The 23,186-nt window shown below is 38.4% G+C and overlaps 1 protein-coding gene and 1 long non-coding RNA gene across 4 annotated transcripts; both read right to left on the reverse strand.

The window, feature by feature from the left end:
* Positions 1-429: 429 nt before the first annotated feature.
* LOC121328459 (dual specificity protein phosphatase 7-like) lies at positions 430-21,701 on the reverse strand. Of its 3 annotated transcripts, XM_041273134.1 has the most exons (4): positions 20,902-21,701; positions 18,219-18,647; positions 13,315-13,624; positions 11,020-12,748 (listed from the first exon to the last, which is right to left on the reverse strand). In XM_041273134.1, the coding sequence occupies exons 1-3, from the start codon at positions 21,302-21,304 to the stop codon at positions 13,317-13,319; spliced, it is 1,140 nt and encodes a 379-aa protein (XP_041129068.1). In that variant the 5' UTR covers positions 21,305-21,701; the 3' UTR covers positions 11,020-12,748; positions 13,315-13,316. The 3 variants fall into 3 exon arrangements, with proteins under 3 accessions (XP_041129069.1, XP_041129068.1, XP_041129067.1); XM_041273135.1 differs by lacking the exons at positions 11,020-12,748; positions 13,315-13,624 and adding an exon at positions 430-776; XM_041273133.1 differs by having other exon boundaries at positions 11,020-13,624.
* Positions 4,649-6,579, reverse strand: LOC121328460. Its single transcript, XR_005951689.1, has 2 exons — positions 6,312-6,579; positions 4,649-5,788 (listed from the first exon to the last, which is right to left on the reverse strand). It is a non-coding gene; the product is annotated as an uncharacterized LOC121328460 (long non-coding RNA).
* Positions 21,702-23,186: the final 1,485 nt, after the last annotated feature.

The following is a 23,186-nucleotide window of genomic DNA, read 5'->3' on the forward strand; positions in this document are numbered from 1 at the left end:
TTATTTCACGCACCAGTACAGTGTTAGTAGGGGAGTTCTTTTGTCCTTGGGCTGGTAGCCAAGAAAGGTGATTTTCCTAACAGCCAGTTGTTCTAATTGTGCAAAACTATTTCAGCATGTCAATTCAGTACATTGGTTATACAACTAGTTGGGTGTTTCAGCCTGCCCAACTGCTAAGCTTTTTAAAGGGAGGGGCACTCTACTTTAAAAGTTATGAAACTAACGACGATGAAGACAGCTAAATGTAAATCATGTTTTTACCATTGGGAGTGACTATGTCTCCATATATCACTTGGATATGTAATGTACGTAACCTACAGTACAGTACATGAGATGAAGAACAGACTGGTAAAGTAAAATAAAGTAACTTGAGTAGAAACATGTGTCAGATGAAGTTTGTTTGCACAGTCAGCAGCAGGTTTGGTTTTTAATGTAGTGGCTGAGAGATGTGCTCCATGTCATGCTGACCTATTATTATTATTGTTTCTGTTTTTAGTAAATGAGAAGCAAACAAACCTAAAACCCAACAGTTTACAGGTGTGTTAATGCTTTCGTTAAAAAGAAGTGCTGAGGCGTTCTAAGAATAAAAGTATTATAAAACCAGTGGGTGTCAAATAAGCTGGTAGATATGTTGCTATTTATCATCCAGCCAGTGCAGGGTGCAGGGTGAGTCATGCAGTCAGGAGCTCACTGGTTAGAATCCTGGTTCTGCTGAGTTGCTGATTGGCTGGGGACCCACAGGGAATGCTGCACTGGCCAAGTTTTCTTCAGTCCTCCTGAAACAAGACAAAAAAAAAAAAAAGAAAAGTGCAACTGTGGAATGTTTCATGAATGTATGTTTGCTTTCCATTAACCATATAAGTAACTCACCAGCCAGACCTGTAATGTGTGCTAGTTGTTTAGTAATTTCATTTAGGACGCAGTTTAAAATCACACATAGATTGCAAGCACAAGCATTCTGAACTCTTTCTTTTTTTTGCTTGGCCCTGTTATAAAAAGCTTCCTTGATCTAGTCAAGTTAATTAGAGGGTTGAATTTCAGCCCAGTTATTTTTCTGCTCTAGATATGTGTTTATTGAGGGGGGAGGTCTGTAATGAACTTAAGCAGGAAAATTCAAGTTTCAGTAGATAAGTATAAGGTTAATTAGAATGCTCCAGGTAATGAAGGCCTTAGGCTAAATACCTTCCTTTAGACTAAGTGTTATTTATGATCCACAGAGCTCAATGAATTGGAATTTAACACCTGTTTCAGGTGTACTAACCTAGAGGCACAGACATTGAATCACACATTTTTGTTTTTACATTCTACTAGCTTTAGCTATGGAAGAGGCTGTTGGGTGTGTTGGCAAGGACAGTGATTGAGTAATTGAAACCATATTAACAGAGCATTTCCTTAAAGGTGAACGAGTTGCTACTGTTATTCATGGGTTAAATGGACATGTAAATTCCCAGTTACTTCCCAGCATTAGCCTTTTTCTAAACTTATTTTTTTTCCTTGTTGTAAAGAAAGGAAAAAGATGTCATCTGTTTCATTTCACTCAATTCCATTAAAAAAGTAAATACATATCATAGTAGTTATACTTTATATGTTTAGTGGTTTGCAACCCAGGTCCTCAAGTCTCCATAACAACCAAGGTTTTTGTTTCATTTTTATTTGTATTAATATCTGATGAAGAGCCATCTCTGTAATCACACACAGCTTAAGTGCTGTCTTTTATGTGCACTGGGAAACAATACATGTTTGCTTGAAAGAACAGCGTTATGTGGCCAAGGCTGACCAACGGCAGAAAGTAGACCCAGTCAAAAAAGCTGCAGTTTGAGCGCCGATGTGCACTTTCAATAAGAACAATAAAGATAAAACAAAAGGTTTAAACAAACACACAAAACAAAACCCAAATCACACCCAAGCTCTCGGTGCTTGGACTGAGAGCACACCCTGCTGCTCTTAGCCTTTTCATAAACTAATCTCCCAAACAAGGGAGCTGGATCCCTTTATATACCATGTGGCTGGGGCTTGATTGATGACCAATTACTCAATCAAGACACACCCACATTCCACACCTGTATTTGCCATTAACCCCAACCCTGCCAAGCCTAAATTCAAAATAATTAAACAAACCCCATTATTTACACAATTTGAAACAAATATTTAGGTCTGGGTTGAAACAAAACTGGTGGACAAGGGTTGAAAACATAGACTTCCACTTAATCTGCAACATGTTAGATAGTCAAATATGTATGAACTGGGTTTACTTGCACCTACAGAATAAGAAACATATAATGACCTGCTGATACAGCAGCATAGAAAGGGTACATGAGAGAGATCAATGGGGTGTATCAGAGGATCCACAGGGTCCAGTTGAAAGCATTTAACCCTCACACTGCAGGTGCATAAGTCACAGTGCATTTAATACCCATGCTTTACTTATCTGTCAAAATGCTTCCCCCATTCTGGCTTCAGAGATAACATTATGTACATTAGATTCTACTGCACAAGACTTCTCAGTTCAGATAAAATAAAAAGAATGAGTGGGTTTGTAGGTAATATTAGTAACTACCTGGTTTTAACTAGCACTTTTAATGCCTGCCTTAACCCAGTTATATTGACATCTAAAGCAGAATACATATTATTTTTACTTATAATGAAGTTGGCCCTTCCTGTTGATTATTCCCTTTGATGATGATGACAAGGAAGCTGATATAGTTAAAACAGGGTTAGTAGAACACGTGGAAACGAATTGGTGTTGGGTGTTGTTTGTTGGCTTACTAGTATGACAGTTGGCATAATTAAGCTACTCTCACATTTAAATGTCTCTCTCTCCTTACGATCCCAATGTTTACAAATACCTTCAAATTTAGTTGGTTTGGGGATTTTACTTTGTCTTGTGATTGTATTGCCTTTTGATTTCAGACGGACCAGTTGACAGTCATTGCAAGCACATCTCCTTCTTACCATCCACTCCTTTTATGTCAAACACAAATCAGAAGTTTTTAGCCTATATATTAAAATAGATTACTATATTTATCTGTGACCTCAATTGCATGACTTTGTTGTAGTTTCAGTATAAGCAAATCAGAAGGTGGTGTTTTTCGTTTTTCTGAGAAGACTGATAAGGACATTGCTAACGTTATGTCAAGTATACAATATTAAAGGACCCAAAGGCATAAGCTAGTAGCTGCCACTGCACCGCTTCCTCTTCATCAGACTTGTGCAGTAATAACCGCACACTTTGCTGTAAAAACCACAAGCATCCTATTTTTGTTACACATTCATTGCTCACCTTATTTCACAAGAGTGAAGGCAGCTGCTGCCCTGCGGCTGGAGTCAAGTTTTGCAGAAGTCGGAAAATATTTCTGAGCTATCGAAAATCTGGAAGTCAAAATGGATGACATTGTGAAAAGCCAACCTATTAAGAAACTCTTTACAAGGGCTGGTGCAATGCATCTTCAACATGCTAAGGGTTACCCTTTCGGTATGGTTCATCATGGCATCTTACTAGCAGCTTGGGGTTTGCCTCTTTCTCACAATCTGCATTATAATATATTTGTAGGTAGCTGCAACCATGTGCAATTTAACCCAATCTAATCATTTCCTGGCTGTTTTGCTTCCTTATACAGTACAAAACTGTATAGACTAGTGTCGCAAAAACATCTCACAAGAAGTGTCATTATAAAATAAGAATTGCACTTCCTCTTGGTAGTCAGTGATATACATATAACATTCAGTCTCAGTCATTGTCACAGATAGACTTTGTAGTGACGTCAGACCAGGAAGAAATTGACAACTACTGCGGGTGAATAGCTGGTGCGAGTAATTATTAAATAAAATGTTTAAACAAAACAAAACACTGAATACAAAATAAATGGCATGATGGCCAAAACAAACAAGTATGGTATTGGTTTAAAGCCAGCACGACTAGCAGTTGTTTACTTTTACAAATCTTACTATCTCTCTCACGTTCTCCACTCTGAACACTTAACCTTGATGAGCGGTCGAACTGCTCGTTTATACAGCTGTGCCTGAGCTCGAGTGCTTATTAATAATTCAAGCCCTGGCACAGTCAGCACAGGTGATTTGGCAGGTAAGGTAATTAACCTTTCGTTGGCAATCCAAAACAACAGTGCCACCATAACATACATTTCCATAATAATAACACGACACAAATGGAAAACAAACAAAATGCTTACAGGGGCAGGGTGAACCCCACCACAGTCATACTGTTCAGCACATCCATTCTTGCGTCATATATTTTTGCAAAAAACTGACAGGGTTGGTTCTGGACATGGTTTAGTATCCCAGTATGCAATGCTACAGCAAGTCACACGTTCCATGAAACTGCCATTTTAAACTCTGCTCAGCAACAATAAACAGAGTATGTACTGAATTCAGTTTTCTCATGATGGCATAATCTAATTCTGTAAAAATGTTTACATTGCCAGAGTGCCTGGTTTTGGCATTTTATTTCACTATACATCACATATTTTGTTGCTCTTGGCTCCTTACTTGGAGGAGAGGGTTCACAATGGTTTTAGTAAACATATACAATTCAACCTTACATATCTAATGGTACACAGGATGTTGTGGCTATTAAGGCATTTTCAACAGTAACATATGCTGATTGCCAGATAACGAGGAATGCATTAAGAAGACTGATGTAAACACTTTATTATGCTCCATACCGATTCATTCCTTACATGATTACAAGACAAACGTACCTGGATCACAATTCATAGAATTTGGAAACACATTTTATTGAGTCAACTTTTGCCCTTTTAATAACCGCAAATTTTGTTTTGATTTTGTTTCTGATTTTTTTTTTTTTTTTTAATGGCCGCTGTGATGATGTTGACTTAAATTGAGTGAATGTAATTTTCCAGGATGAAGATGCAGTGCTCAATAAAAAAAATTGTTAACTGTATTAGAAACTACAGCATTTCACAGGTAGGAAATGTAATATTAAGAGCATGGAGATGAGATGACGAATCCCTTTAATACCTTTTAATATGTTACAACAACATCCTCCCAGGGCAAGGCAGCTAGTCAGGCAGCTAGAAGACAAGAATTCAAATTGACCAATTAACACATTGGCACCCAGAGGCTACCAGGCTGCAGTCAACAGGGGTCCTGACGCCTGTGTGATTATGTCGCTCTGCCACTCATCTTCATGAAAAACGCACCTGTAATCTCTCGAGATGTACTTGTAGAATGCCTGCCTGTGGTGTAGTGTCATTCTTCTGTCTTCCTCTCACGCGTACACACACGCAAACTTGTTTTTCCTCTCTTAAAATTGAGAAGGTTTGGGAGGGAGAGGGCTGTAAAGGTAGTAAGCTCTGTAGTATGTGAGATTTTTACTACCGCTACCATGCTGAGGGAGGGATGGGGGAGGCAAGAATACATTAATCCAGGTACAGCATCAGTAGTTTTCTTAAAGAATAGGAACAGAGGTTGGCTTTATTCCCGCTAGTCAATTGGAGGAATGGCTTGTCATTGATTAGTAAATATTTACATTTGCTCCTGTGTCCGCCACATTCTGTGTTTTTTATTTCTCCATTTCCTGTGCCAAAGGAAGTGACATGCACACTTTGTCTCCATCCTCGCTCTGTCTTCACTGTTGCCTGGAAAAGATGGCACAGCAAGACCACAATTCCAGCGTCTCTTCAGAGCCAGTACAAAAGTCATATTTTACTCCTATGTCTTCCATTAACCATGAGCTGGTCTGAGTAGCGCTTGTAAGATTGGGCCCCCAAAAGAGAAGTGTGAAAAAGCAGCTGACAGTGCTTTTCTTGATCTGAGGAGTAGAATACAATGAGCAAATGACAGGAAAACTCAATTGAATAATACCGTGGGGTTTGCATTAATAAGGTCTAGCCAATCTATTCTGCGCCGATGAAATGAAATGAAAAGAAATGTTTTTTGAGTGAAATGTCAACAGGCTTTGCGTCTAATTAGAAACATAATGAGCTTTGCTCTCTGTAACTCAGCTAATAGATTTAATGGGCTACACGTTTGGACTGAATGCATTAGTTCATAGGCTTGCATATTGTTCTCTTGATATTATCAGACTAATCCAGCGGTTATTTGGGTTCTTAATAAAGTCATGAGTTAAGGTGTCTGTGTGGTTATGTTTATTATTTCTAAACCTTTACTTGTTATACATTATTAAAACGTAGGTAGGTTCTCTAAACCATGTCTATAGTACTCAGCATAGGTTTTAAGTAAAATACTGAAACAGGACTGTTTCTAGTGGACTGGGGCTAAGGGATAGCTGACAGGAATAGAGGATTCGGAACAGGATAAAGCCTTCTATTCACCTTTGACAGTTGCTCTTCTTGTTATTCTCAAAGCCATCCTTTGGTTTCCATTTTCAATAGGCCTGTTAGAAAAAGGAAGGTAAAAAATAGAGAAACTTGTTCTGTGTCTAATAGATTTGAAAAGAACTGATTCCCAGCCAGCTGGGAGCCATCCAGCTTTGCAGACAGCAGTTAAAGGCCAAAAAACTAGACTTTCCACTTAAGGATGTTGGGCACCCAGACAAGAATCCTGGCATCTCATTCCTGAGACATTACTCATGAACATAAAGTCCCACTATGGTCATTAAAGCAGCAATGGTTGGAAAGTTTACCTTTTGTAAATATGCAACAAAAAATAATTAAAGTTTGTTTTTCTTTTTTTTTTTGTCAAGGAACATATCTCATGCTTGCCTTTCGGGACACAAAAGTAACAGGTTTTGATTTATATTGTGGTGAAGGGTTAGGGTTAGGGTTAGGGTTAGCAACCTTCTTATACATTATTAATGTACAAAATAAAAGCAGCTAGCTATGAATTTTTATATATAAAAAGCGGTAGGTATGGACAGCTTTTTCTTAGTTCTTCGAGAAAATAAAACGGTTTTGCTTGTAAAACATACTCCTAAGTTTATCTTTATGATTTCTTAAACAAATGCCTTATTCTGGTTATTTATTAAATAAAATTGTCATCATGGTTTCTTGAGGAAAAAAAAAAGTGGTGAAAACTTATGTAGCGGGATAAGGTAAAAAGCTCTATGCAGATGAGCCTTTTGTATTGTGGGTAAGATGCTAGCGTGCAGTGTGTGGGATCGCTGGTTCACACCCAGCCTGCACCCTGTTCCACTCCAGAGTGAAAGCTTTATAAACCAGGCTCTTCTTGTCTCCAGTGTGGATTTTTTTTAAATCCGTGTAAGAGGCAGCAAACTCTTCTGGAGAGGCCTAAAAGTGGCTTCTTTCTATTTTTGATTGATCCCTTGGTCTCATCGTCTGGAATAAAGGATTGGGATTGTGTGAGTGGTAATCACACTCCTTCCTGTTGAGTGTGAACTGTTCAGAACCTATCGACAGATGAACTTCTGTATATTCTTAGAGGGACTGTAACACAAAACAAAGAATTACTAACTGATAGAGTAGCGCTTGGCACACAAAAAACACTAGCAGTAAAACCTTAACCCATTACAAGTGAAATGTTTTGATCAGTAATTGTTTTTATTGTGTGAACAGTACAATAAGCAGTGTTTAAATGTATTTATAATATAAATTATAATATCAAATATTTAATTTGAGTAATAATTATACATATATATATATATATATGTGTCTAATTAGATTTCTTATTGTCATTTTGACTTCCCTGTAGCCATAAGCATCTTCTTGTTGTTTTTTCCAGTGTTGGAGGAGTGGTATCAAACTGTCACAATGAAGGTTTGTTCTTTGAGTTGAATACATAAGCATTTGTAATTCATTTTCTCGCTCTAATGGAAAGGAAACACAGTTACAGCTGATATTTCACTGTTCTAGCAGCAGATGATGATATCGGAAGACATATAAAATGCAGCTTTACTAGGGCAAGGTCAGCAGCCATCCGGCATTGTGTTCACAGCCACAAGCAGTAGCGATCTGAAGCCAAAATGGAAATTAGGAGTCCTCAGATATCAGAGGAAACCAATGGGCGGAAGAAAACAGTACTGTGCTCAGAATAAAATCTGAAGAGCGACATTTCAGTCTGTATCCTAGCCTCCCTCCCTCTCTCTCTCTCGCTCGCTCTATTTCTCAAATGTGTTTAAGAGGCAGAGGAAGGAAGAGGAACAGTTGTGGTAAGATAGATCGGATGTATATCTGTCACATGGCAGAGTTCTGTCATAAACCACAGGGATACAGGAAACCAGCCAGCAACCGGCAGGCAGCGTATGCGACTGACTGAGAACTGATAACAGACCACTCCTCTCATACACGGACTTCAGCCGTATTAGGATTGAAGCAGCACAAGTGAAGGGAGTGACGGAGAAAAATATGCAAGCAAACTATTTCGGTTTGTATGTATGTGTTACAAGTAAATGTTAAACAGGAACTTGAACTTCCTGTTATTCAATAAACATGATTATTAAAGATAACTTAACATGCATGGCACAGCATGGTAAGGACATGCGTCAAAAACACATCAGCCGTCTAGTGCCAATGGCTCTCCAGGCCTTTACTGTAGCTACTATATTTGAATGTTAATGTACTTCTGTTTGTTATGGGTGATGAATTTACACTTCGGTAACTGGGTGGGGATGGAGTTTGAAAGTTGGCCCGTCCCTTTGTGAATAACCTTTTTTCTCCTTTATGTGTTTGTTAATGCCATCGGCAGCCCAGTCTGTAGGCAATCACATCCAGATCAAACTCTATTTCAACTACTGTGTTGAAAGGGATTCTATCACAGAGTTCTAGAATGACTTTAATGGACTTTGTGACTGCATTCAACAGCATTGGAGTCCCAGGCACAGGCCGCTGTTACTAGGATACCAAACAGCATTAGCAGAAACGTCACTTCAATCACCAGGAAGCGTGAATTACTTCCGATCTGGTCCGATAGTTATGGCTTGTGAACACTCACAACAAGCCAGGCCATTCAGCTGGCTGATATGGGATCGATCAGCATGGATCTTTACTGAGGAGTAACTGTAGTAAAAGATAAATATAGCTATAAAGAATAAGAACTGAGGTAGAAGTATGCTAGTTTAGAAATATACCATGCATGTTATCATATAACATATTATCTTACCAAGGTCACACTGCTGTTTGCTGGAAACATCAAGTAACCTTTGCTCCACTGACTTTTTCTATTAACTTTTTCTCTTAATCATCTGCTGAGCTGCAGGTTACAATGTTCGGTATACCTGTCTCTAGATACAGCTACCGCTGGACATTCAACACATATGTCAGAGGAAAGGAGCAAGTGGGTGTCAAAGTAGAAGCAACAGCTGCGCTCACCATAATAAGAGAAGTTCAAGAAAGACTGGAGGACAAGTTGTGACAGAATTAGAGAAACGGGCTCAGATAGATCACATTTTATTCAAGACACAGCCGTCCATGTATGGTACAGCTAATCAGCACATTCAACAAAAAGCTGTGTGTCATTTCTTGTCCCATAAATAGTTCTGATCATGAAAGATCAGTTTAATATATTATTGCCAGCAATCCTACAGCCCCTGCCTCATTTGCTATTTGTCATTTAAACCCGACTTGATGTTACCTACAAGTAACTGGATTTAATAAGGAGATATAAGTTAGCTGCCCTGAAAACAAACATGTATTACATATATCTGACTGAGTAAAGTATAGGCTGGTCTTTGTGTTGTTTTTAGAAATCCTGCTTACTGCCTTTTGGGTTTCCTGTAATAAAACAACAGATGTCTATGACCAGGTCACTCTTTTGGGTTGGCGTAATATTGAAACTAGTCAGTCAAGATGAAAACAACAATACTGTACAATGTTCTGTAAATGGTGAAGATAGCTTGAAAAAATGAAATCACTAAATGATACAAGATCATTTTAAAAGTGACCTCCTATAGCCTGTATAGTTTTCAGATGAATCTCCCAAAGGAAAAGCTACTAAAAGCATTGTATTGTGGAATTCAAGCTGTGAAAGGGAGGAAGCCTCTAACCCATTAGGTCCTTTCTGAGTGTGGTACGCTGCTGCTAGCTAACAGGAAGCAGTTGTTCAGGGAAGGCAGGCAAGCCCAGGCAGGAATAGAGAATCAAGACCAAACCGCTCACGGTATGACAAGACAAAATGGTTCTGACACAGAAATCTAAAGTACACAGTTGTCTCTATCAATCCTCTTTCAATTGGCTTATAAACAGCCAGTAGGAATTGTTACAAGACTCAGAAGGCCAGTTTCATGAGATAGATTTATGAAGCTAATGCTAAGAATACAATCTTTGTTCTGAAAGGATACAAAAAAAACTTTAAAAGCTACATTTAAAAAAAAGGATAGCAATACATTAGATTCTTATTTTTTTTATCAAATATATCATCTCTCCTTTTTCTTCATATGTGTCACAACGACATGGAACATTTCCAGATCTGGTCTGTGTTTTTGGATTGTTTGGGATTATCAACTGCTGCTAGCTTCCATCTGCTCTCCAACTGGGTGGGTGGGTTGTTACAGGCTGCTATTAAAACTCTCACCTGCATTCTTAATATAATTACAGCTTACAAAATATTTCCATACATATTACCCATTCTGCACTTCCATTTACCTAGGTCTGAAATGTGTGGCTTTTAAAGAAGCATGTTATAGCAAAGACGGGTTTGTATTTTAAAAACAGACACCTGGAACTACACCAGGTTAAGAAAGTACAGTTTCTCTGCCTTACTTTCCAGGATATCTGTTACTGCTTTACTCCCTCTGTCAGGTCTTCTGGGTAATGCTATAGGTTGAATGCATGTCAGTTAAAAAGGGGAAGCAGCTGAAGCCAGTAAAGGGGTGGGGATAAATGCACCCTCCAGGTGAAAGTGCAAGCAAGGTTTGCATCAGAGTTTTCTTTATCCTAGTATACTACCATTTTTAAAAATGATAATACAAAGCTTTTTTTTGTTTTGTTTTTGTTTTTTCAACACAGCACATTTGAGACTTATATAACAAAATGTTTATGACAGAAAAAACAAATGTATGGCACTGTTGTTAGCTTCAATTACTTTAACAGGATTAGTTTGGACTTCTAAGAATCACACATTGCAAAATTTTAAAGAAAAAATAATTCAATATTTATTTGCAGTATAAACAAGTTTTGTGTTGGGTTCTGTATACTATACAATATATAGCGTCATTCTGTAGATCCTTCATAAAATCAAGACAGTAGAACTACCCTACTACCAAGCCCATATTTACACACATAAGTAGACTGCATCTTAAAAAAAAATGTGTACAGCACATAAACAGTTATTTAACATTTTACACTGTAACACGATGCAGATCCAAAAAATCCCTGAAAATGTCCTGAGTGAGGTAAGGAATACTTTTTACACTCATTTCTGTCTCTATACTATTTTCTGTCTCACTCACTCTTGCTCTCCAAGCTACAATAAATTCCACAGAAACTTGCCTTCCTGTGCGCTGGCACTAAACAGAGAAACATGTTTAAGTTTCTCTTAACATTAATACAAAGACACAAACATTCCTCCACAAGAAAAGCGGCTGAAAAAAATGTACAAAAAGTGGTCTCCTCATTAAAGTAAATTTCAATCGTGGGGTCTACCATTTTCAAGATGGTTTGCCAACTGTACTCTTAGCCACCTTAGACAGACAAGGCCAGGTTTGTGTCCAACATGAAAAAATGTGTGCTAGTCAGTTCAATCTTCTTTCAAGGAGCCATATTCATAAAACCTAACATTGGTTTAGCAATATGCAACATTTTGTTTATTTATTTATTTATTTATTTATTTTTTTAAATTCAGGCCAGTTTAATAACTTTCTTAGCAAGCTAACACATAATACAGCAAGTTTATGAATACAGCCCTCAAGATCGGAAGATGTAAATCCACATTTGTCACCACAGGATTGAAAACTACCTCAGCTTTGAAGCTGTTAAGCTGTATTTCTTGAAAATCTTCTACAAAAGTGGCTGAATTGAAAAAAAAGAGGCTTGTTGTTAATTTAAGAAAATACAGCAAAACATGTGTTTTTCCGAGATTAAGAAAAACAACAGTTTCAGTCCCATTACAAACAAATTTGTGGGCACCGTTGAAGTTGTTTATAAAACGTTCAAGCGCAATGTTCATTATTATTATTATTAGTAGTATTTTTTTTCTTTTTTTAAGTGAAATACAAATATTATGTTGAACAGTCAGCAGAAGAACATTCTAAAATAGATAATAATAAGGCCAGCCTAAAGCAACAGTCCCTTCTCTGCAGAGAACCCTTTGATTGAACAGGCCCTGGTGTCTCCCAGTTCCTGGAAGAATCCCCTCTCTCGCTTTCTTTTTGTTGGCAGTTTGATTAAGGTCTTCCACTTCCTCATTGCAAAGTCTGGGCCTTGGAGTAGCAGCAGCAACAGTAGTTTAAAAAAAAACAAAAAAAACGCCCTTGTTGTTCCGAACGAAACTGGCAAGCTGCATCACTCACCCACACCCTGCCCTTCATCCTCCTCTCAACCTCAAGGTTTTGGACGCGAGCAGAGACAGCTGAATGATATCCAATCAGAGCTCCACGGTTTGTGTGCATAATGAGGCAACCCAGAACCATGCTTTCTTTAAGGAAGCGGAGGTTTGAAGCGGTCCATCTTTCTTAAGCAGTGAAGGAAGAATGAGCTTTGAAGTAAATGCATCCGCCTCTCCCAGTCCACGGACGCTCCAGCTGCATGGCGCGATCGTATCCTTGGACTGGCAGGCAGGAGAACAAGCAAGTGTCTCTTTATCTTTGTGGAGTACCAGCTTAAGTGCCAGGATGTGAAAGGCTTCACAACTGTGCAAACTGCATTAGGTCAATACAAACATAGAAAAAAAAACAAAAAAACAAGCAGATTTTCACAAAGTTCTTTCTTTTTCTTTTTTTAGTTACAATCTAGGACACATTTGGGTTCGATCAAGTCCAGACCCTACACTCAGTAGAGTGTGATTACCTCAATAAGCAGTATGCTCCAACCAGACACTACTACGTTGGCACCATCCATTTTGTGAGGTCAAGTGTGTAAGTCTCTCTAATAAGTTAACTTGCGCTGTGGCTCTTTCCACCTCTCCCTTTGAAACAGTCCACTGCTCTCAGGTAAGCAGTCTCTGAAGAAGCTTTGGATAGCATACTTCAGTTTAATATATATATTTTCTTTTTTTAACAATAACCCAGTCAAAAGGCAAGAGAAGCCATTTCTTAATCATCTCAAGTAGTGTCAGGGCATCTAGAAATGCAGGTAAAGCCCTCCAAGCAGCAGGCAGAGGCATCTAGCTGCTCCAACCTGTAGTACATACCAAGATCACCTGGTAAGAGGTTTGAAATACTTAAGGAGATGAGAAAAACATTCAGGCACCTAGCCAGTCCCCCACCTTCATGTGGACTCCAGAGTGTCCAGCTGGAATACGTTGTGATTGGTCGGTGTAGTGAAGTAGAGCTGGTCACTGGGCGTCCGGTTGTCGCAGGGACTATTCAGCCCCAGAGTCCGCTCAAAGTCCAAGAGTTGGCCCATGAAATTGAAGTTGGGCGAGATGTTGGACTTTTTCCTCTTCACAAAGTCATAGGCATCGTTCAGGGAAAGGTTGAGCTTCTGCATCAAGTAGGCCACAGTGACAGTCACTGAGCGGCTGATCCCTGCAAGGCAGTGTACCAGGATCCCACACTTCTGTGTACGAGCCTCATCTGCAAATGGAAAAAGGAGCATGGTTATAGTTTATCTATAACAAACCAATTCCCATGTACTTCGTGCAGCAGCCCTACTTTTAAAAGACACTTCTGCAATAATTTTTTTTTTTTAAAAGTTACTATCTGTGCTGGTCATATGGATCCTGCCCAAAAACAGTGCTCCATTTTCAACAGGATGTTGTAGTTGACTACTTTTCATCCCTCCCATCCTATCCAGTGTGTTCTAGATGTACCAGGCAAGACCAGAGATATAACAATGTAGGAGTTGTTATTTATTTAGAAATAACAATATCAGAAAGGGCTGTGGAACCTGATTCACTTCTGATTCACTTCTGAGCTGTATGAGTCCACTTCATTACAGAGCATGCCTCACAGCCAAAAACTTCTTGCTTTCCAAGTGATTTATAATGAGGATTGTGTGGACTGACCTACTTTCCATGCACAGAATGGCCAGTTTATTTGCGGTTTGCAATAGATCAACAGATTAACAGGAACCAAATATGGTCTCAGACTTCATTTATCAGAAGGACTTCAACTATGAAGCAGAGTTTCCTCAGTCACATGCTCTGTGCAAGAACTGGCTATAAAAAGACTCTCAAAAGCAGAATTTTACATTCTAAAAACATTCTATGACTACACGGTGACATTCAGCAATGTGGAGCATACATAACAAATCCAGTGTCGGATCTGTAAAAGTTTCTGAGCTCACTGTAAGGAAATCGAGTTCTGTTTCTGAGCTCCTGGAGTGTTCAATAAACACTAAGCTGTTTTAAAGGGATCCGAATGGCAATGCTGTGAAAGACACTGTACAAAAACGTTGACCATTGCTGCATCCAGCATACCTCTTCAATTTAAAAAGGTGGTTAACCATTTGAAAAGTGCTTTGCAGGAGCGGCAGAGAACTTGATGGCTGAGATTTTAATGGAAGAGAGAAAAAAAAAGATTGGTCTTCATACTGTATAAAGTATATACTCCTATAACGTCAGGAGGGCAGAACAGTCAATCTGTGCTGTGCCGTGCCGTGTGACCCCCCACCCCCCCCCCCACCCCCATCGCACTTGTGGAAAAGTACACAGCAAGGTGTTTAGTTGATTTTTGGGGGCTTCTTTTTAAAGGCAGTTAACCCAGTATCCTGCCTGTCTGTTTGTAATAGTTGTAGGATGTGTGGTTGTATTCCATTTATGTGTACATGACCCTGGTTAGTGCCGGAGTGGTGACGATTTAATGCTTAAATAGAACAGCTGGGACTCGATGCACTGAGAGTAAAACAAAAATAAATAAAACACATTAGTCAGGTTAAAACAGGATGCTATCAGGCCACACTGCATTTCCGTCACCATGTTTCAGAATTCATTTTAAAAACACTTGTCTTTGAAGTACTGGCCGAGTTTTCAAAAAATTTGGTTTTACATTACGTGGGCGAAGTAATTCTCCATTTCCTGTCATTTCAACCATGTACATGAAAGTACCCCCCCCCCCCTCCATTAAGCAGAAAGCAGAAGAGGGAATGAAAAAGACAAGAATAAACAGGAAATGAGATGAACAAACAACAAACACAGAGAAAATCCACAGATTAGGGAAACCGCTCCCCACTCGGACTAAACAGTTAAAATGCCAGCTAAATTTTTGGTTAACCCTACAGGAGTCAAAGTTCTTACAAGCTATCATGATGCCCATAAGTGTCCCTATTTTGCCGGTGGGCAACATAACCGATCAATGCCAGGGTTCGGCAGCAGTAGCATGTTTGTTCTGCTTTAGTTTAAATGGATTTCTGTTGTTAGTTGTGCCAGTTGTATACCCTGCAGACAAACCCTGGGATTGTGCAGCTACTGCTAATGCTACTGCAGCTGCTTATTATGGACTTCATAGCTCTTCTTTACTACCAAGCAGAGTTTATGATCAACTATACCCGCTGAAGACACCAAGCCAGCCCAGGGGACTAATTATATCTAGCCTGTCTTCCATTGCAGTGAGACTAAATTCACAAATCCCTAACCCACAGATGTCTATGCGGACTGTAAGAACCTGTTTCTCTGTACTACAACAATTACAAGCCATTCTTAAAGAGGATCTTGGCGTTCATTTTAAGTTTAATTAGCCATAAAGTGCAGTACATGTTTCGCCTCAGTAGAAGAGCTTGTTTCTAAACCACTTATTCAATATGAAGTTAGTCTGAAATAGTCTAATACTAGTAACGGTTTCCCCCTACTGAATTGACCTTTCAGCTTTCTTCAGAGTGGGTCATTTTCTGAAACAGTGGCTCTTTGTATAAATAAACATTGCTCTGAACAGCCTTAAAAGCTAGACAAACATTCCTAATCTCTATGTACATGTTTAAAAGGGTTGTTTGCCAATATGAACCACACTCACTGCTGAAAAAAAAAACATATTCTATGACATCAATAAAAATGCAGGCACTGGAAAATGTTGACAGAAAAGATGAACTGTAATCTAATCTACTGCTGAACTCACTAACAGGAAGTACATTTGTACCCTGGGTAAAGATCACCATAGTTGTACATGCAGGGCTGCACTAGAGACATATAAAAAGAACCCATGTGCTTTCTGGATGACAGTACAGGTCACACAGAACATGCTGCACATTTAAAGCACGAAGCTTTCAAATCTGGGCTGAACGCCCTGTTAAACTTTGTGGGGACATACAGTAAGCTGGGACAACAGAAGATGTACAGTAACAAGTAAGATCCTTTTTACGGTTTTATTATTTTTTCAGACAGTTAGAAATTCCCAGATAGTTGAGGTGTACAGCTCAGTGGCTGTTAATCCAGGCAAGCCACAGAAAGCAGAAGCAACACTTCCCTAAATGAAGTCAAGCAAAACATTACAATTGCTACTGTAACCGAATCTTTGAAACAAAAAACACAATAAGACAAATGTGTGCGAGAGCTTTACGTATACTACCAGATTTACACGCAGCCCTAGCTGTCCGACCAGAACGTTATTTTTTTCTTTTATAGTTTGGAGGTGTCTATTGGACTTGCTTTATTTCAGGAAGATGGCTCACTGCCCTGTGCAGGACAGTCACAACAGGAGATAGCCTCTGCGTTTGAGGGCACTGAAAGGTTAAAGGAAACAAAGACAAAAGGAAAAATAACACTCAAGGACAAAAGCAGCATCATCTCCGCTGACACATACTGCACAGGGACTCTCCCTTGGATGAAAAACAATAGGGGGTGATCCTTATTCTTCCTTGGCCAGACCCATGGTGGAGATTTACCATACCGATAGATTCAAATCTAATTAGACGGGCAAGTACTTGTCTGGCCTGGAGTTATATTTTTGTCAATGTCGATACACATTCCAAAGTCGTTGCAATTAAGGCTTGATCACAAGATAGCCTACCCTCTAAATATATTTTCTTAAAAAAATATATTTAGTACAAGGCTTTAATAGATTAACAAAACTGTAATGAGTGTGTGTGTGTGGGGTGGGATGCATGCGAGTGACACTGGATGAAAGCAGTCTTTACTCTGCGAGCCTGTAAATCCTGCAGTTTGTGTAGATTGTGCAAAATTCCAATACAATTCAAAATAACTTTAATGCGCCACAGAGTTGTATACTGTACTCTTTTTGAGTTGTGTTTTAGTGCAAAGCTGTAATAAAAATATGAATTAACCATGGAGCTGACACATAACATGAATATTTAAATACCTCAGTCTACCAACTTGTTACGCAGTGCAAGGTGAACTTGACTTACTGAATTGCTTTGCTGAACAGTGCTGGAGGAGACAGCTGCCTGCCCTCCAAACAAAACCAAACTACATGGTATGCATGTATTATTCAATGCACAAGTATATGCAGTCATTTGCAGGTTTTCATGTGGAAATTGCCCATTCATGTTCATGTGGAGTGTATGGTCATCTTCTGAACCGCGCCCCACCAATTTTATGTCATTCAGATCGTACAGGCGTTTGCTGGAAACTCATTCTAAACTTCCCCACACATCACCTATGACAATCTCATTGTCGTTCTTCAAGCAAACAGTCTGTCTGCCAGAGGTAAACCTCATCAGACTGTCCCGTACATGAAAAAGCAACAGTCAGATATATGCAGCCCTCGCATTATCCTCTAAATGAGTCTGCTATCAGATAACAGAACAGATAGCAACATTCACCTCCCTGATACAAAAGTGATGAGTAATTTGAAGAAGTCGTCAACAGCGGAGGACAGACTGAAATAGTAATGACAGCATTATAGTCTGTGTATGAATTAATCAGAGAAATTAAGTATAATTGCTGTTTATCTCTCCTTAGCTCAGTAGTTCAGCATTTTAGAACCCTTGTAGTATTTTTAAGGCCGAGTTCAATCAATCAAATTGATTTTGTATAGCAGCTTTCATGCCAAGACAGCCCAAAGCGCACTTGCCAACCCAGGCAGAATAATTTAAATAGTTTTTTTAAGACTGGATGGGGTTTGTGTAAAACAGTACAACTGTGAGAAGCTTTCTGAGAACATGCAGGGGTGTAAGGAAGGAAGTAAAAGAATGAAAACAACCCAAAGCGTAAACACATCAAGGCGGAAAGGAACTCAAGATAAATGCATCGCTCAAGGAGTATGACGAGTTACTTACCAATGAAAGAAATGGCCTCTGGGAAGAACTGAGAAAGGTTTTGACTCCAGTGATCAGAGATGGGGATCTGTTTGTACTTGAATTCACCGTCGTGTTCAAACATGTTAGGCAGGTTGGGTGTCACATTCAGGATGTACTTTATGTCGTACTTGCCCAGCACGTCAAGGTTGGTGGAGTCTTTGGCACAGCCCAGGTAAAGGTACGGGAGGATCTGGACTGGGAAGGCCGGCTGGTTGCTGGGCAACGGGCTTCCCTCTGACTCAGTGGCACTGCTGGGCTCCCGATCTGACTCCCCATCGGAGCAATCGGAACTTATCCGCAGTCCTCCCAGACCCAGCACAGGCATTGGGGGAGAGCTGCTGGGACAAGAGGTGTCCAGACTTGTCTCACAGTGCTCAGAGTACTCTGTCTGAAACTTATTAAATCCACCTAAGAGAAATAAAACAACAAAATATTTCAAATTGTGTGTGTATATATAATATATATATATATATATATATATATATATATTGAAAATGACTTGCAGCTTTATTTTTTCACATGTACTGTACAAAGACATACTAAGTTAGGTTGACATTCAAATGTTTATCAATTTTATTATTTACTTTTTAAATAATAGCTGTCAACACACACAGTCCTGTCCTGAGATTACGCTTAACTTGATTGCCCAGCACTTTAATAAATATTTACTGTACTTGAATGCTAGTAAATTAAACATAATAATAGCCTGTTCCACAGTATAAAACAACAGATATAACACTGTACTGCACATGCTAAGATCGTTTGGGCTGGTTTGTTACAAAACCAGACAACATAGTTTATTCTTTTAAGAATATTATTTAGCCATTATGTTAAGTTCATAAGAGGGATTTAAAAGTCCAGATGTGTATTTCATTTAGTGTAGCTTCCCTCCGAGTACACCACTGTAGTAAAGCTTATTTCAATAAAGAACATTAAAAAACAGCAATTCTGTGTATTAAAACATTCCAAATATATCAATAGCAACGTACAATCACAAAAAAAAAACATATAGACAAGACTGCTTCGACTGTTTTAGACTGCTTCTGAATGATTTTTTTTTTTTTTTTGTGAATGACAAGGAAGTCTCAAAAAAACAAAACAAAACAAAACAAAAGGCTATAAAAGCTTTAAAAAAAAAAAAAAAAAAAAAAAACCCCCACAAGACGAACTTGTTATTAACGTGGTTTGCACTTTAAAAACCAGCACGGTTTCTGTTAAGGAGTGTATATCAATGATTCCCCCCACCCCCTCGGATTTTTAGCTGGCAATTCATGAAAAGCAGGGCTTTTTCCTCAAGGAAGACAACATGGCGAAGCCATTTTGGAATTTTAATTGAAAACATCTTTGTCTCCGGTACATTCTTTCACAAAGTTCGCTCTACAGATTCGTAACCTTTGCGCGTTTAAATGTTACGCAATTATTACATTTGAAATGCCGATTTGCAAACACAAGTTAATACTTACTGGTTTTATTTTTGTGATATTTAATACTATATAGAATAGACTGTATTGATTGACAGTGTGTACATTTAAGAAACGTTACGTTCTGAAACAAAATACTTTATAAAGTGATTCTACTGTCATTTGAAAGTATCACCCCTAAAGCATCCAATACATTTAATATCCTTACACTGTCCTTCAAAAGTAACTTTTTTGTAATACTAAACTTAAGTTGTTTTGTTTTGTTTTTTTTTCCCCCTTGAGCCCTAGTTTTGAGTGTTACAAAGTTTCATTGCTAAGATTACACTATGCAAGGAAACTAAATACTTTGGAAACACTAACAGCATTGCTGTAGGATGCGGCTGTTTTGTTGCTGCGTTTTAAAATTAAACATTTTAAGCAAATATTCGTGAAACAAACCCACGATCGATTTGAAGAACATACTGACAATCCTATTTAGGATTATCGACATTGAAAAGTTTCTACTTGACTATCGGTGTGTTTGGAATGAAACCTGCACCATAATGTTTCGACAAAATAATAATAATAATAATAATAATAATAATAATATATAATAATAATAATATATATATATATATATATATATATATATATATATATATATATATATATATATATATATATACACCCCTCTATCAAACAAGGTACGTAAAATTTGAACTTAAGAATGTTTATAATTATTAATTTATTTCGTATATTTAAATTCTAAAGACGGTTGCCAAGGACGTGTCACAGAGTTATTAAATAGTACCTACATATAAGTTGATTCAACAGAGACCACCTGGTGGTCATGGACTTAATCTTGCAACGTGTGGACAAACGTTTGCAGTATTATATTATTTGCATAAGTATTATAATTATAATTATTATTATTATTATTATTATTATTATTATTATTGTAAGTGATACAGAGATACAACTGTATCTCTTAAAAATATTTAAGTTTATTTTTTTATTTAAAAAAAAAAATAGACGTTTAAATTTAAACACTTGTTTCAAATAAACCTTTTTGTAGGTAAAGGGTGTGTGTGATTGATCCTAAAAAGCACCCCCCCAAAAATGCATTATGTTTCATTTTCACAAGTCACAAAAGCCTCGTATTGGTGCATGGCAAGTCCATTCACTAGTTCATTAAGGGTCACTGCAACTAACAGAGTTGAAAGGCGGACTGCTTGATGCCATACACATGCAGCTGTTCTTACCGTCCAGGTAATAAGCCTCACACCCGTCATCTCGGAGTTTCTGCAGGAGAAGCCCCAACACGGAGCTAGCCGCTCCATTCTCCTGCCAGTCAGAGGTGGCCTCGTCATACAGCACCACTGTATCAGTCTTGCACCGTTTCACAAACTTCTCCTTATCCTCGTTGTTGGGAATGATGGACCGGATAGGCAAGTTCCCCTTCTTCAGCCTCCTGAGCATGAGTCCCGGGATGGCCAGGTTGATGGCTGTCTCTATATGAGACGATTCAAAAAACTCGTGGCTCCGGCAATCCAGCAGGAGCAGCGAGCTCCCCCCGGACTCCAGTTCCTCCTGCAGCCATTCCACGCTTTTGCTCGGCATCATCATGGTCATGTCCCGGGAGCTGCTCCAAAGATTATTTTTCATGAGGAAAATATACGCAGGGTGTTTTTTGGTAATGAAGAAAAATATATTCAAGCTAATCCGACCACTAAAGAGGCACCCCTTCCAAAAAGTCAGATACAGTACGAAGTCCACCGATCTAGCAGCGTAATACTATATGGACTTTGCAATTAGGACGTTAAAAACATGAATACTATTTATTTTTATTCCTCTGTGAATCGGGCTGATGCAATCCCTTTCTTCTTTTTTTACGATTTGAAATGTTGAGGTCCTTGTGGTGTTCACCGTGCAACCCTCCTGGTTGCTAGTTTAAGCACAACTGTACAGCTGCACGCGCTAATGGTGTCAGTATTTTGGATTTACAGTGCAGATGATATTTCAGCATGTTATAACCATTCAGCTCTGCTCCCTCCAGTTTGTCATTTCCTGCAACCACTCTCTGACAGTCCCAATTAAAGGGGTTTGCTGACAGCTGTTACGTCATCGAGAAGGCGGAGTTTTACATTGTATGATTTAAAGACGCAGTATGTTTGTATTTGTTCCCTTACGTAAATGTTATTTTCACACCTGTGTGTCAATTATTGACAGTCAATCGTTTAAATTTCATTACACCGTTCTTAGATTAAATGTTATCTCTTCTAACATTCTTTTTATACATTATCGGGAATAATCCAAGTGAATGTGTAACTAAATGCAGTTATGATTACTCCCCCCCCCCCGTCAATAGCTATTATTTAGTTATTTAGTTATTTGTATAGCTCAACAAATGACTGTTGCAATGAGAATAGATCTGCGTTTGATATAGTTTTCTAGGGGACTTTAACAAGTGGTAATAATCAAGCCTTATGGGGGGGGGGGGGGGGGGGGGGGGGGGTTGTGTTTGTTTTTTGTGGTATAGATCTTTGAACATTCATTAAATTCTGAAGTGACAGTAAAGGATCAGGTGACTGAGTTCGTCCACACAGGATGTATAAAAGGGCCCAGTTACTATAGCTGCGATCTCTGCTAATGTGTACAATAACGTAGGCCGAGGCTGTATAGGACAGAATTACAGAAATCTTCCCTACAGAGAGAAAGGTGTAGGCTTCAGAGTGGGGGCTGGGGAAAAGAACAGAGGATGTCCCATCACTAGCACGAGTATGAGAAAGGGATCTTTCAAGAGATCGGTAATTGTATTTTGCTTTATCAAAGTTGCCAGCACTTTTGGACACTGAAATAAAGTTATTTGATTTCGAGAAAACACCTAAAGACCGTTTCAACAGTTGCCTAAGGTAGATGAACGCAGAACAAATATACAATATTTATAACGATCAGACGATCAGATTTAAAAAAAAAAAACAGTTATCCCTGTTTTTATTATTATTATTATTATTATTATTATTATTATTATTATTATTATTATTATTATTATTATTATTTTACATACATTTTATGGAAGATTAGTTTATGAAGTTGACTACATTTAAAAACAATTCAAAACACCCTGCATTCCAATGCATTAACTGGAAATCATGTCGTGTTCCCTTTCAAATCATTATGAATTTGTGGACATTTAAAAAAAAAAATCTTCAGGACAAGAAATCATTACAAACAAACTTGACAGAGACATTATATTTATTTTACAACGTAGTCCCGTATAATTAAGGTACAGATAAGTTCGTCCAATCAAACCACATTGCAAAGAAAGTTACATTAAAAAACAAAACAAAAAAAGCCCTGTCTCTTTAAAAGGCAATAAGTGTCAAGCATGTGATTGGCAGTTCAGTGGCCAACATCACTCCTACAGCACAGCATTCCTCACAGTGTGCAGTAGGTGGAGATAGAATGCCCCACGAGGGTATGTGTTCAACAACAGTATATCAAATTGCCTATAAGAAAACGCGGGAAATTAAATATATAAAGGGGG

The sequence above is a fragment of the Polyodon spathula genome, chromosome 16, assembly GCF_017654505.1.
Source record: "Polyodon spathula isolate WHYD16114869_AA chromosome 16, ASM1765450v1, whole genome shotgun sequence".
Lineage (NCBI taxonomy): Eukaryota > Metazoa > Chordata > Actinopteri > Acipenseriformes > Polyodontidae > Polyodon > Polyodon spathula.